Below are 16,148 nucleotides of genomic sequence, written 5' to 3'. Positions count from 1 at the left end.
TTCTTAAGTGATCTGGTGACGAATTTGTAGAACTGTCCCTGTACTTTTGAATAATTTACTGTGGCTCCAAATACTTTATGTTTCTTTCAATTAGTTCTCTAATTTAATTGCAAATAAGTCCCTAAACTTTATTTTTTTAATTTTGACCCCAAATCTTTGTGAAAATTATAATTTGACCCTAAAACTTTTGTTAATTTTTGCAATTAGGTCTCTGACAGATTTGATTTTCTTAAATAGAAGTTACTTTTCTTCTTTAATTATTGATTACATTTCATTTAAGTGCTCAATTGATAGATTTCATGCTTATTTCCATTTTTTATGATTCATTTGTTAATTAAATTGGTGCCTTGATGATTTTTGTTAAGTTTAGAGTTAAATAGGTTAAACCAAACCCAATTAGCTACTACTTCAAGGGAGGTATCTTCTTGTTTTTTTTTTTAAATTCTCTTATTTGCTCTTATGTGTTTTTATATGTGAATTTGCATGTTTTGAATGATTTTCTTTTAGTTATTTGTTTTATTTGTTTTAAGTTTCATATATTTAATTTAACTTTGGTGATTATTTGAGAGGCAATTAAATGCCAAATTGTAATAGTTAGGGTATTATTTTACTGTTGCCCCCCTTAGATTGTAGTTAAGACCCCAAATGTAATAGTTAGGTATTTATTCACTTTTATTTATTTATGTGTTTGCATGTTCATGTGCTTATGTGTTTACTCGTTTCCTTAGAATTTTTGCATCTAAATATTATGTTTACATGTTACGTGTTACATGCCCTTATGTGTTATTTGTTTTAATTTATGTCTATTTGTCTTACTATGTATTATTAATGCATGACGTCACCACACTAGTCCAACACTAGTTGTGGGTTCTCCCTCCGTTTACTTGCTAGTCCAACGCTAGTAAGGATTTTTTAGAAATGGGTTAGTCCAATGCTAGACCCATAGATCGTTCGTGTGTTAGATTCTTTTTTGTGCGACATTCATTACATTTTCATGCATATTTTATTTTAGGATCTTTTCTCATTTGCTTGATATTTCCTATTGTATTATCCATTATTCTGCTATCCTCTATATGTGTTAATCATATCATTTAGAATTGCATCTCATTTAACAAATTATGGAATAAGTTAGTTCAATTACTTGTTCATATTAGGAGAATTATTCTTTGAACATGGATATGGGTGATTATAACTCTTTTAGTTTAAATACCCCATCGATCCCTGTATAAGAAAATTATATCACGAGTTTTTGCCTCTCGTATCCGTTATGATGCATCCCTATTCTTTGATCACTTATAGCTAGATATATAATTTAAATTTTCTTTTCTTTTCTTTGAATTTCATTCACGCATGCTCGTGACTCCTTCAAGGAATTATTTTGGACTTCGCAATCAATGCGATTGGTATCAATTAAACCCTTGAATGGATATTTTGTCCCTTTTGATATTTCATAAATTTAGATTTGCATCCATGTAGGAAACATCCAAACGTGATAAATTTAAGGGTTAGATTAACAAAATTTTTTACTAAACCTCGCAACTAGCTTAGACTAGATTGAAAGGGTGCCTTAGGTTTGAGTTAATTAAATCCTTTGTCTTCTCTTTCTTTAATCGTGACTCCCGAACTCATTTTCTCTTATTTTCAGAGACTTGCAGTTGTCGAAAAGGGTTTTATTTTATTTTTGTCAAAAAAACATTTTTGTGTGACTTGGTACACCAAAACTCAATATCAAGTGGCGCGATTCCTTTTTTTCTAGAAAACCCTTTTAGACTAAATTTTGGACCCAAATTGTCGCATTCTTTAAAGTCCCATTTTAGGTCCTGTTTCACTCATTTTTAAATAAAATCACATTTTTTGTAAATCCTTATATATAGACACACACACTATAGATAAAGATGTGCATACATAGAAACATGAATAGAGGAGGAGTGCCTCCATAATTTACGTTTAACTAGGCATGCACTATTTAGTTGCTACTTTTATCGCGCAATTTATGCCTCCTAGTTCAATATCAAAGACCAAAGACTTTTCGATACTTTCGTGATTCCCCTTTCCACAAATCAATGAAAGTATGTAACACGTCCATGGACCTTTCAGAAGTCTTCCTGTGTGACTTGTTCCCTGGCATAGTGCATTTCATACTTCCATCTCAAGTATCAAGCATGCCTGAATGCAAAAATGTACCACTGTCTACTTTTGATCTGCCTGATTCTGATCAAGATGATCTCCAGAAATATATTATTCTCGTGTTTCCTGCTAATTTGTTTGATTAGCTTCAACACGAGACAGATTTACGCCTTTAAGTGGTGAGTAAATACTACATATAATCCAAACAGCTCTATTGGTAGTATGTATACAGAGAACCTGAATTTCCTCCTCTTCACTTTATCCTCAAATGCTTCCTTGACCAGCAGGAATGGCTTCTACAACTTCACTGCTGGCCATGACCCTTCTAACATGGTCTATGGCCTGTTTCTTTGTCGAGGTGATGTGAATCCCGATGTTTGTGGACAATGTGTAGCAAATGCCGTGGGGAGATTCTAAAGACATTCTTGAATCGAAAGACTATTTTTATTTCGCATGACGAATGCTTGTTGCGTTATTCGAATGAGTCCATGTGTTCTCAAGAGCCGATTGGGGTATCTCTTTCTTTGCTCGGAATTCACATAATGCCACTGATCCAAACAAGTTCAACCAGGTCTTAAGAGATATGATAAAGAGATAGCAAGTCGGGCTGCAAATGAGGGGAGAAATTTGCTGTTCAAGAAGCCAATTATTCCCCATCTCAGCGGATATACGCCCTTAGACAGTATACTCTAGATTTTTCCAGGAATGACTCCGAGAAGTGCCTTAGTTTTCAAATATCTGGATACTGTTCGAATAGTTTGGGCTGTAAAGTTATGTTTTTTAGCTGTAACATTAGGCATGCACTGTGCAAGTTTTACAGTTCTGAAAGCCCAACACCCAAGCCTGCATCGAATCTTGGTCCTACGCCTCCCCCTTTCACCCTCCTTCCAATTCCACTAATAGTGAAAGTTACTTCCAGTTCTTACTAAATTGATATGAATTTATCTGAACACTCAATTGCAATTTTATTTTAGGATTAGTTAGTAATTCAAGTCTTTCACCCTTGTAGCTATTGAGCCCACCTGGTAGTCAACAACTACACTCATCGTATTCCCATGTGGATTGTATGGATTTCATTACTTGTTCTCTTTTGATCCGTTATTTTGACAAGGGAGAATTGTAATTTGGGTCCTCGATCTATAGTGTATGCGCGGAATTATCCCCAATCTATTTCAAAAATCAATTTTGGTCCCCGATCTATTCAATTTTACGCTAAAGTGGACAATTGACGGAATCTCTTCAATTTCAATCGAAACTAAGTCATGTGAGATCACGTGCCGGCACCTAAAACCCCTTTTTCAGTTTTTTAATTTCTAAAACATGTTTTTTCTAGTGGTTTGGCTTTTGGCATGGACACTCCTGTCCCTTTAGCCAGATCAATCTCCTCCTCGCCAATTCTTTTCCAATCAAAACTCTGAATTAGAGATCCCAAGGCCAAACCCACCACCAGCTGAGCTAGGCCAGAACCAGGCCAAGATATCCTTCCCATCGCAAATGGAATCAACTTTGATGGCTGAACCTGCAAGCCTTCGAATCTCTTTGGCTTGAAGCTTGTTGGATCATCCCAAACGTTTGGGTCCCTATGAACTACCCATGCATTAACTAGCAAAATTGTGCCGAGTGGAATATTGTATCCCCCAATTTTCTAGTTATCGGACGACTCATGTGGCACTAGCATTGGTGCTGCTGGGTACAACCGAAGTGTTTTTGAAATAATGTTATGAATATAAGGAAGATTGGATAGATCATGTTCGTCGACCAATCGATCAGTCCCTACTTGAGCATCCAATTCAGATCGAGCTTTCTCTAGCACCTCGGGATGGTTGAGCAAAAAAGACAAGGTCCATTCTATAGTCATCGATGAAGTGTCTGTTCCAGCCGTAAGCATGACCTACCAATAATATACTAGTGGTTCAATTGAATGCTCATTCCAGTTCAACGGTGAAGAATGGCTAATAGGGAAAGAATATACTTACCAGTATAATCCTTTTGATTTCCAATTATTATCATCCGCTCTTTTCTCTCGGCTGCTTGCTTATGAAGTAGTACTGCTGCTACTCCTGTTGTTTGTGGAGGAGAGTTGAACTGGGTCCATCTCTGGCGTTGATTGCAGATTATCCCCATTACTAATGGAGGCAAGAACGAGACTTGGACTTGGAGGCCAAGCTGAGCTTCTTACTCGTGCTGTGGGTTCTGGGGATTTGAAGGTGGAGGCCAACAAGAGGAGTAATTTGGATTGTGAGATTACCCCTAAGACAAAAGGCAAGAGAAAGTTGAAAATATTAAAAAACGTGTTTTAGAAATTAAAAAATTGAAAAAGGGGTTTTAGGTGCCAGCATGTGATCTCACGTGACCTAGTTCCGATTGAAATTGAAGAGATTCCGTCAATTGTCCACCTTAACCCAAAATTGAATAGATTGAGGACCAAAATTGATTTTCGAAATAGATTGGGGATAATTTCGCGCATACACTATAGATTGTGGACCAAAATTACAATTCTCCCTTTTGACAAAATCCAGTATTAGAATTTAAATTGTCTCATTTGATAAAGAATTTAAAGGAATAAATGAATCTGAACATTTCACTTTTTAGATCCTTACCTACTTTAAAAGCATATTTTTGAGCTAAAGAACTTTTATCGGAATATTCAGAGGGGGGCCGAATCTCAACAAAAACAATTGTTGCAATCGTTGTCCCAGTCTCTGTTGCCATTTTGCTATTTATTGTGGGCTTCTACATAGCAAGGAGATCCAGGAAGAAATATGATGCCATTATCGAAACAATCGGTGAATTACTGAGGACTAAGAAGTGCAGTTGAAGTAAACATATTTATCATTCTTAAAAGGGTCGATTCATTTAATTCACTTAAGTTTGTATCATTTTTTTTGTAGGTACAAGTGAAATCTCAATCACAGAATCATTACAATATAATCTCACTGATATTCAAGCTGCCACGAACAACTTTGCCATTGGAAACAAAACTGCCACGAACAATTTTGATTTGGTCTTGTATACAAGGTACATTGAGTTTAAACCATTTTCAACTATGCTGAAAATTTATGAATATGATATTTGTAAATCAAAATTTTGTTTATATTTCGATAATTTGCAATCAGGGTACACTTCATAATGGACAAGAAATAGCTGTGAAAAGACTATCAAGAAGCTCAGCGCAAGGTACAAAAGAATTTAAAAATGAAATTACCCTGGTTGCAAGGCTTAAACACAGAAACCTGGTCCGACTACTCGGTTTCTGCTTGGAAAGAGAAGAAACGACACTTATCTATGAATTTATTACCAACAAAAGCCTTGACTACTGTCTCTTTCGTAAGCTTCAACTTCAAGTCAAATACTCGTGATTTATTTTGGAATTGCCAAGCCGTTTGTGGAAATCAAATTTTGTAGTCAAAGAAACTAACAAGACATGTCATGTTTGATGATTGCATAGACCTAGAAAAGCAGCCATTGTTAAATTGGTCAAAACGATACAAGGTCATAGGAGGAATAGCAAAAGGACTTCTCTGTCTTCATGTAGATTCTCGACTTAGGATTATACATCGTGATCTTAAAGCCAGTAACGTATTACTAGATAGAAAAATGAATCCAAAGATTGCTGATTTTGGCTTGGCAAGGCTCTTTGAAGTTGATCAAACTGAAGGAAATGCAAGTAAAATCTCAGGTACATTGAAAGTTCTCACCCTTATGTTGTTATGCTACATGTTTATATGATTGTAATATTGCAGTAATTCCACTATCATTAAGCCTCTAATATTTGATTACGTTCTCTATATTTTTTTGGTCACCATCAACCTTTAAAATTTCTAATTATTGAAGCCTCATGTGTTCAACAAACGGTTCTAATTTGCAGTGGCTATATGGCTCCTGAGTACCCATTGCACGGCTTGTTCTCTGTAAAGTCAGGTGTGTTTAGTTTTGGTGTTTTAGTTTTAGAAATTCTAAGTGGCAAGAAGAACAGTCAATTCTACCAAACTCATGGAGGAGATGACCTTCTAAGTTATGTGAGTGCAAAATAAACATCTCATTTTCTTGGCATTTCTTGGTGTTCTCGTTGGAGAGCTCTTGTATACATTTTAACGACACGGTCAATTCCACTATCATCACTTGCAATACATGTTGCAGGCTTGGAGTCAATGGAGGGATGGAACACCACTAGCATTGATAGATCCAACAATTGGAGATACACATGCTAGAAATGAAGTTATCCAGAGCATCCATATTGGCTTGCTATGCGTTCAAGACAAAATTGAACAAAGGCCAACCATGGCTTCAGTAGTCCTTATGCTCAACAGTTACTCTATAACGTTGCCTGCACCTAATCCACCTGCATATTTTGGTCAAAGTGGAATACAAAGCTTGCCTAACAATTTACCAGAATTTGATGCCTCTAGTGGCACCAAGTTTCTACCAAGCTCCTCGATGAACGAAGTTTCAATTACTGAATTATATCCCAGATAAACAAAAGCAGAATTAAAGACATTTCTAATCATGTCAACTTGGTGCATGGGCAAAATTTGTCTAGATTTTGTATGTTCGTTTTTGAATTTATTGTTTTGTACCATAAACTGTTACATGTCTTTTAACTCTTTTTCTGTCCCGCGGTTGTGTTGATTGAAGGTGTCCCCGTCTTGACCATTGTGGTCTACTTTGTAAACCGTGTGGAATGTGGACTACATTCCGGCACAACATTCTATTTAGGGTGGACAAAATTATCCACTAATCCGAAAACTAATCATATTCTATTCGATTCGATTCGAAAATCAAGATACCTGATATATATTATTTGATCGAGTCAAAAGAGGATCGGGTACCCTCTGAGATTTGGGTGGATTAGGATCACATAATTAAAAACTTGTGGGTATCCGACCCGCCCTATTTATATATAATTGCATTACATCTATGAGAGACTATAGTTTATTTATAAAATTCATTTGCAGAGGTTATGATCTTATGTTTTATAGAAAAGAGTTTAATTAATGCGAAACATATATTTAAAAGAATTTGCTACTTATTTCAAAGTTTTATTGATTTTGAATTCTTTTAATTTTTTCCTTTATCTTGTATTCTTTTCGCATGCTTGTTTCTTGGTGGGAAACTTTTTTTGAGAAAAAAATCTTTATTAAATTTTAGATAAATGTGTAAAATATAAAATTATATTAGTATAAATCATTTTTTAAAAAAATTAAATAATAAGTGGAACAGAGCAAATATCCGTTGACCTGAGCTGATCTCAACAGATACCTGCTGATATGCGGGGTGGATAAGAGTTAGAAAATGACTCACCTGCAAGATGCAGGTCGGATTAGCCAAATGGTAGATCCGACCCGTACCCATTCCTAATTCTACCATCTTAAAAGTAAGAGAGTAAACACATAAAAGGGTGTTTGGTCCCCTATTCTGCTGGGGATTTTGTTGTTTTGAGTTGGGCATTTCTATCTTTTCAAGTGGGTTGGCCTACTCTCTCCGAACCGTAGGTTTTACGGGTGGCTGTTTGCTGCCAGGCAATGGTGGGCTTAGTCCCAATTCTGGCCCCCAAATATTTGTGCCACGTACTCATTGCGACTAAAGCTGTGGGCATTTGGCATTTTGTCACGTGATGGCCCACATAGTTTCCGTGAGAATCTAGCTTCCCACCATAAGAGGGTATGTGATATAGTAAGAAAATATATTTGTGATATATGTAAATGAAAGGGGCTATTTAGATCGAATCATCATCATCATTATTATTAGAGTTTAAAATCATTGATTAATAGATTTGATTAGCGATTGCAATGTATACAGAAGAGAGTTTGAGTGATTTACCTTATTAGAAGATAATTTAAAATTTTGTTATATTTTTAGATCTGTTCAAATTTTTCAGATCTATTGTTTCTGCTAAATTACAGCTCTATTATTTTCTATGACAGTGTTGTAAATCAAATTGTGCTAGACAATTTTGAGGATCCATTGATGAAATTTGCTTTTTATAAAATACCATTATTAAATATTGAAACAATGGGAAAAGGAAAAAGAAAAAAAATATGTCAATTGCATATTGCATGTCCGTACCCTAACTACCCCGGTTAAATATTGTATATTTGCCCCCCAAATGTCCACCCTTAAACAAACCAAGAATAAACTAATGAAAGAATGCCACCTGGCTCAAGCTGTCCATATGGTGCTTATTGGTAAAGGTCGTGTTAGGATTTTTTGCAGTTGTTAGATAAATCAAGGAGTCTTTTGCCTAAATAACCTTTTTTTTCAGAAAATATTCCTACAATGATTCAACTTCAAATTTTATTACTAATCTAATCTTCTGTCCTTATCCCCTAACAACAAGCAACCTCCTCCATGCTTTTTCAATCAAATTCTTCAAATTTAATCAAATTCTCGTTACCACCATTATGTTACCACCATTATTTAGGTCACAAGGTTTGTCAAAAAATATTCAGTTGATTAAATTAGGCCACCAGGTTTGTCCTGAAGTGAGTCCTTGGTGAAGAATTTGACCATAAAATTGGTTCGAAATTATCAGATTGTTGTGACCATCATGGCAAAAATTAGAGAAGAATTCTGTTAGATTTGTTAATTGCTGTAGGTCATCCAATTGAGGGATTTGATTGGTTAATCAGTTAGGGAGGTCAGGAAAACTTGACAGAAAGGAGAGAATTTAATTCAGGTACTTAAATTATTTTGAATTGCCAAGAGGAGAAAATTTGTCAATGGTGGAAAGTTTAAAATTTTACACATACTGGTGCGTGTGACAAAATATTAGAATGGGAGAAGGTAATGAAGAAATATTTCAAAAGGTGTGCATGGTTTGTGTGATATTTTTGAAATAAAATTTTTCTATGGTTTGTCAAAAGAAAAAAAGAAAAGAAGGCATAGTTTTTTTTTCAAGATTATGCAGAAATCCATTGTTGAAAAATATTATATGAGTGTCTTTTGTGATTCTGAATCACCTTAGTGGTTTTGATTAGATCTCTGCTATATTTTGATGGAACTTGATTATCGGTCTAATCATAAGCCAAAACTTGGTTTGACATGTGAAGTCAATTTGAAAGAGGATTTGTTTGTTGACAATTGAGATATTTTTGAAATTTTTGATGAAGTTGAAATTTTTATTTGCATGCCTTATCTAAAGAAATTAGAAGTGATAAATCGGTGAAAAACAAAGAATTTGTTGATTTGATGAAGGAAGAAGAAAATTCTGATTTGATATGTGAAGAAAAAAATTGTCGTTGAAAATTTTATTGGCTCGGACTCTCTTCAAGGTGATACAAAAAAAAATTGATTTGGTTGATATGGATTTCATTGAAATTGGAAACTTTTTTCTAGAAGAAACTTAATTCATAGTATGAAATTTTTGGATGATTATGATAGTAGCTATTTTGAATTATTTGGTGATGATAATTTTGGCAAGAAAGCCACCTATGACTTTATATCCTTGAACACTTATGATGACTTTGGTGATGAATGTGTTAGTATGATTGAATGCTTTAATCGAGAAGAAATTGTTTGCAAAATGTGCATCCACTGTCACTCGTGAAGATGAAACTGATGATAGGCAGCAAATTAGAGTTGTATATCGTATATTCCGCAACTGAATTTTCAATGGAGATTGTTGCTTGAGATGATGTTGGACCTGAATCAATGGAGAAGTACATGTTTTATATGGTAATTGTTAATGTAAGTGGTTTCTTACCCAACAAGTCTAGCAGGTTATAAAAACAACATTAGTTTAGAATATTTTCTTAAGAGAGGTTAGCAAAATCTATAAGGTTTTATTGTAGTATGGTTTTTTTCCACTATTTTGAAATATAATAATATTGTGAGTTATTTATTACTTCTCTCCCACATAAATATTTGAAAGATTATTTTATTTCTTTAATTATGTAACCCTGCACTAATCAATTATTATTAAAACCCTAAATTTGGGTACCACAAACAACCTGAATAAATATTGAGGTTGTTTAAAGATAGTTTAAATACTTTAAAACTATAATATTTGAACGTTAATTTTTAATAAGATAACAAAAAATAAAAGATGGTTTTCTTAAAATTTCCTAAATTTACTTTACATTGATACTTACTTTTACTAATTTTTATAAGTACAATGGCATATTACAAGAATTTGAAACTTAGGTGCACAACACATACAACAATTTTTGTAGTAATAACTACAATAAATTTAGATTATATGACTAGAGTTCTTCTTTTCTTCCACTACTTTATGTTTTTATTTATTAGTGGTTTGCTATCATACAATTATAACTTATTTAACAAAGAGGTGTTATCTAGGCTATGATCATGTTGTGTCAATATAAAGTGTTTTATTAATAGTGAGAAACAATAATATACATACACTATATCAAATTTCAGACTAACTATGCAAAAGAAAAGAAATATATGATATATTATTATCATGAATAAATGAAATAAAAAAGAAAAAAGAAATTTAATTACAATTCTTATTATCCACTGAATGTGTTTCATTTTTATTTGCATTTCAATATATGTTGAAACTCTTAATGTCACTATTTAAAAATTAGGAAAATATAATGATTCAAAATCAAAATATTGGAGACAAAAAATGCAAAGTTAAAGTTGTTGACTAATGGCAATTTAATATTGACCATTAGTTATTGTTCCATTTTTGTTAGTTATTCTAAATTTGCCTAAAATCACAAACCTTGGGGAATATATTTGCTTTGACCAAAACATTAGGGACCAATTTGGCACACAAGCCAAACATTGGGCACCAAAACTATAATTCATTCTAAAAACTATACATAAGCCAAAGAAAAAAAAAAAAAGACACACATCAATCGCATAAAATTGGCAGCAAGGCACTAATTAAAACATATGCGTGTTTACAGAACAAACAAATCCACCAGAAAATAAAACCCTAGATACCTAGTGAGGAAATCTAAATATTAGTACACATAATAATACCAATCTTCAGAAAACTTTAACACAGTTTTCCACGGATTTTTTTTATGTTGTCTATCAAATTGAAATATAACATTGTAGAAACAATCTTGATCGCATTTGGGCACCCCGCATCACACGCGGGAAGCAACTGCCTAGTTCATTCTTCCGTACATAAGGCTAAAGGACGGAAAAAAAGAAAAAAAAAAAAAACACGCACACACACACGCGCTTTCTACTTTTTGTGTGCACATTTGATCTTTCCTCTGCAATATGTCGCAATAAATTCAAATTGAACTCATTGGACTAATGATTAATTGCTTGTGTCCCTAATCCCTTTATATTCGTCATTCATTGAAAATGGCCAAAATATAGAAGAAATAGTGAGGATGGTCCAATTATATTGAAGGATGCTGCCCGTTTCCCAACTAAACAGGTATTTGAAGACCTTAAAAGAAAAATAATCATTTTAGTCTATTCTCTTAGCTTTTCTAGTGAGTGTGGTCCCTAATCTTGTAATCAATTACCATTAACCATTTAGTCCTTTATCTTCATCAGAAGTGACAATATAGGACTTTCGAGTTTTATAGGAAATTGTGTTAATCGAATGATCACGTGAATTGCAAGTGCACCGTTAACATAATAGTCCCTCCGTCTCATTAAAAATGTCATACTTTTCTTTTCGATCCGTCCCAAAATTATGTCATCTTACTAAAAATGGATAAATCAAGCATTGCCCTCTGTTCACATGGTCAGGAGAGGTTTTAATAATTATTGTGGGTCCCAAATAATATATCCCATCTTTACCAAGATTGCTAGAATAGGGGAACGTCCTTTGCACGGAACTATGATGACTCAGCGTGAAGCTGCGTACACTTCAAATAGTTGTCAATAGATTACCAAAGCAATTAAAGGCCCACAATTGCATCCATTCTTTCATCGTAAACGGGCTACAAATAGGGATACGAAAGGAAACCAAGCAAAATTAGGTGACTGTTAATAAAAAATACGGTTTTCAAATAGCGTCAAACTTATTGGGACGGAGGGAGTAATACAAGTGTAGGATTTGGTCCTAAGGCCTTAACCAATGTGGCCTTTTACTTATCATGGTAAACTAGTATGAATATTTAATTACCGTATATATATACTTGCCATAAGGCAAGTCAATGATATGTGTGTGTCTATATATATATATATATAAACAGAACAAATAAATAAATTCTAAAATCGCATTATATGACTCTATTGTCAATAATTATGAATAATTTATATGGTAATTTGTATCGTGACCGATGTGGAACAGTGACAACCAAGACTTCAACCGCAACCCAATTGTGAAGCATGCTTGGAAGCAATAGTTGAATGGAACACCACTAGCATTAGTGGATCCTAGAATAGCAGACTTTTGTGCAAAAGATGAAGTCATCATTCAGAGCATCTATAATCTATATTGGCTTCCTCTGTGCTCAAGAAGACGCAGAGGAAAGGCCTAACATGGAAGACGCAGAGGAAAGGCCTAACATGGCCTGGGTAGTTCTCATCGTGCTCAACAGCCCTTCTCAAACCATGCCAACACCTCATCCACCTGCATCCTATATCCATAGTAGGAGTGAGAAGCGGCCAAAAGACCGAATAGAGGCTTATCTGTAGATGAGTTATCAACTACTGAACTATATCCAAGATAGAGCAACAAAATAAACCAGAAGGATCTAGAGCTAGAAGTAGGAAAACTTAGGGTAAATTACACTAACTTTCCCACTAGCTCTTGCAAAGTCAAAAACGTCTCCTCTTAATTCTAGAATAGCAGGGACCTGCCTCTTATTTGTTAGATAATATCAAAAACTTCTCTTATTGTTAATTAAGGGAAGAAAATTAATATATTTGGTAATAAATTGACTTAAATGTCCCAAAATGCCCTTAAAGTGACGTAAGTAAATATTTCAAAAAACTAAGAAAGAGGGTAGGGCTAGTTTTCTTTTCTTCAAATTTATGCTTGCCAAAAATTGATGACATCTAATTGATGTATAGCCATAAAAGTTGGCTATCCATCACCTTTGTTATTCATTTTTTAAAATTAAGTGCTTGCATTTTCAAAAGTAAATTCACAATACTTTTATCTGTATTAACTTTCAATTTTAAATTTATTATTTAATATTTAAGTATATACAAGTTCGGATTTCATAGGATTAAAAGATAAATTTATACTTACCAAAAATTGATGACATCTCCTTACAAGTTGGCTATTCATCACCTTTATTTTTCACTTTTTAAAATTAAGCGCTTGTGTTTTCAAAAGTAAATTCATAATACTTTTTCTGTATTAAATTTTGATTTTAAATTTATTATTTAATGGTTAAGTATATAAAAGTTGGGGTTTCATAGGATTAAAGGATTTGATAAATATACAATTAAACATACTTCATTTTGTTTTAATCCATTTTATTGTAGGAACAGATGCACGTGCATACCAATTTATTTTGACAGCTAAGAATAAAAAAATCTATAATAAAATCACTGATTTAAAAATCTAAGAATTAAGCTTTATTTTTTTTCTTTGTTTTGGGAGAAAATTAAAAATCTTTGTTTTGACAACTTTCTTGTGTTTAGTTAAAGCATATGAACAAGAAAGGTAAGGGTAAAGCTGTAATTTCAAAAAATTTGTGACTGGATGGAAAGTAAGCTGACAATGAGTATTTAGAAATTCAAGAAAATAAGCTGATAGTATGACTAATTAAGAGATTACCGTGGCCATGGATCTCAAGATTCTAACAGCACTCTCTTGCAAATGAATTTGCTACACAACTTCATCTTTTTTGAATTTGTAGATAGCCTTGGGAAAAAATGAAGTAGAAATGAGAACTCATGTAAAAACAATTACATTTATAATTATAGGATTAAATAGAGTATTCAATTTAACCTTTGCCTTTTGATGATCTCCTAACTAAAGCATATTCTGATACCACCGTCATGCTGAAATACCGAAGCGTTCAAGCTAGAAATACAAGAGTTGCTAATAAAAAAAAATCATAAAATTATAACTATTTCATGGGAGATCTTTCAACTAAGACTAAGATAACTAGTTGTTCAACTTAATGGCTGAACAAAGGCTTGGATCACTTTTTGCCATTGCTAGTACATCAAGCCAAAAAGTAAAATGGAACTTTTTTTTTTTTTTTAAATACTTGACTGTTGGATCACACCGTTTATCAAATAAACTTGCGACTAATACAATAAACAAATTACACAATTACACCATTGACACTAAATGTCAAATATGAAATTATCACAAATAAGTCATAACTTTCACACTGTAAAAGAGTTTACAGCCATAAAAAAACCAGACTCAAGTAATAATTTAACCATCTTCGCAAAGAAAAGCCACAATATTTTCATCAACTCTGATTCTAAGCATCGTCTCAGAAAAATAAATGAAAGGAAAACGATGAATGAAAATGAAAAGTCATAAAAGTGAGATAGGAAACTTCACAAAATTACCTGAACCTTGGAACAAACAAAAACAATTACTCATTTCGATTTTCAAAGTACTTTGGTCTTGCCACATGATAAAGGGCCAACTTCAAATGTTCATATCACACTCATTCTAGATCCGAATGGGGTAAATGACCAACCATTTTAATCAAACACCATAAATACACAATAATATGGCCAAACCAATGAAAACTGGTCAATTTCTGGCACATTTCTGAAAAATTTTATTTTCTTAATCAATTCAATTTGGATTTGGACCAACCATATACCATTTTAAAGCTCTGTTATTGGGCTTTTTAATCGTTCAAGACCCATTCCAAAATTATCTATAAGTAAATCCCAGAAATTTGAGAAAGTAGACAGCATGTATGTCGCAAAACTTGGTCTAGAGTTCAACAAGTGTATACTTCTAATCCCTAAAGCCAAACCTTCTTCTTTGTTCAAAAGTAATTCCGTAGATCTTACACAAAGTCAAAGGAATACAAAAATTGTCACGACCCGAGCCCGCACGTGCCCGTCACGTGGCATCCGCCGTATTCTCAAATCCCGCTCAAAAATACAAGGCAACATTTAACTAGTCTAAACTTAAAAAATACGAAATAATATTGTACGCGACAAAATTTTTTCAAATCTGCAAAACGACAAGAAAAAGAAATACACGACAAATATATGATATATATAAATTTAGGAAAATATGTAGGTACAATCTCTGGGGTTTTCTCGAACTTGTGGAGAGTTTCCCTCGATTCTTCTCCTCGAACACCAATCCAAGGGCTTCGCAGCTTGTTCTTGGATCCACCACCGATTCTTTCAAATCTTGATATGGAAGATTTGAAGAACTGGAAAATATTTGAAGGCTCAAGCCTTGATATGCGGAAGACTTGAGGAGCTTAGAGACCCAGACCTTAGTAGTTTGGAACTTCACCACTTGAGTGTATGAGATGCCTCCTGGTGGGTGCCTCTGTATCTGTGTGTCCTTGATTTGGTTGAAAGACCTCTATTTATAGCTGTGGCAAGGGGTAGAGGTTGAAGACCTGCATACCGCTTACTTGTCTTGCAAGACGTGCAGTCATATTAGGACTGTGCTAGCCAAATATTATCTCTTCATTTTATATTTATTAATAAAGAGATAAGTAATCCCTCGATTGGCCAAACCCGTGGGGACACGTGACGTGGCGCCGTTTGACTGGCCAGGCCATTGCAGTATATAAGAAATATACTTGGATTAACCAACTCTAAATATTATCCCTTTAATAAGAAATAAATATTTAGATATTTATCCAATAAACATGTGATATGATATGATTTGGTTGGTCGAGATATCCCTGCAATTTGAATTGATTTGGAACACCTCAACTTGACACGTGGAGAAATATAATTGGCCATTTAATAACCAATTTTTCCCAAGTGTACATGCCATATGGCAATATCCGATTGGACAAAAATATTTAATAGACCAATGGTAATCTTTAGAATTTAATTAAAATTCCACTGTCTACAAATGCCCCCTCGAAACTTGTGCGTGACTGCTGGATATCGGAGCAAATTTTGAACGGACAAGTTTTGACATATATATATATATATATATATTTTTTTTTTGCTTC

At 33.7% G+C, this 16,148-nt stretch overlaps 1 protein-coding gene across 1 annotated transcript; it reads left to right on the top strand.

Moving 5' to 3' along the window:
• Positions 1-4,256: 4,256 nt before the first annotated feature.
• LOC113754778 (cysteine-rich receptor-like protein kinase 10) lies at positions 4,257-6,603 on the top strand. Its single transcript, XM_027299041.1, has 7 exons — positions 4,257-4,389; positions 4,779-4,940; positions 5,019-5,135; positions 5,239-5,454; positions 5,576-5,834; positions 5,996-6,146; positions 6,268-6,603. Exons 1-7 carry the CDS (start codon positions 4,257-4,259, stop codon positions 6,601-6,603), a joined length of 1,374 nt encoding a protein of 457 aa, XP_027154842.1.
• The last annotated feature ends 9,545 nt before the right edge of the window (positions 6,604-16,148 follow it).

This window comes from Coffea eugenioides, unplaced genomic scaffold (assembly GCF_003713205.1).
Source record: "Coffea eugenioides isolate CCC68of unplaced genomic scaffold, Ceug_1.0 ScVebR1_103;HRSCAF=471, whole genome shotgun sequence".
NCBI classification, from domain to species: domain Eukaryota; kingdom Viridiplantae; phylum Streptophyta; class Magnoliopsida; order Gentianales; family Rubiaceae; genus Coffea; species Coffea eugenioides.
This window is presented reverse-complemented; position numbering and strand designations above follow the sequence as displayed.

Coding starts and splice junctions, on each gene's coding strand:
- LOC113754778 (XM_027299041.1), top strand. CDS start 4,257: ATGGAGGCAAGAACGAGACTTGGACTTGGAGGCCAAGCTGAGCTTCTT. Junction 4,390..4,778: donor GATTACCCCTAAGACAAAAG/GCAAGAGAAAGT, acceptor CGGAATATTCAG/AGGGGGGCCGAATCTCAACA. Junction 5,136..5,238: donor GAACAATTTTGATTTGGTCT/TGTATACAAGGT, acceptor CGATAATTTGCA/ATCAGGGTACACTTCATAAT.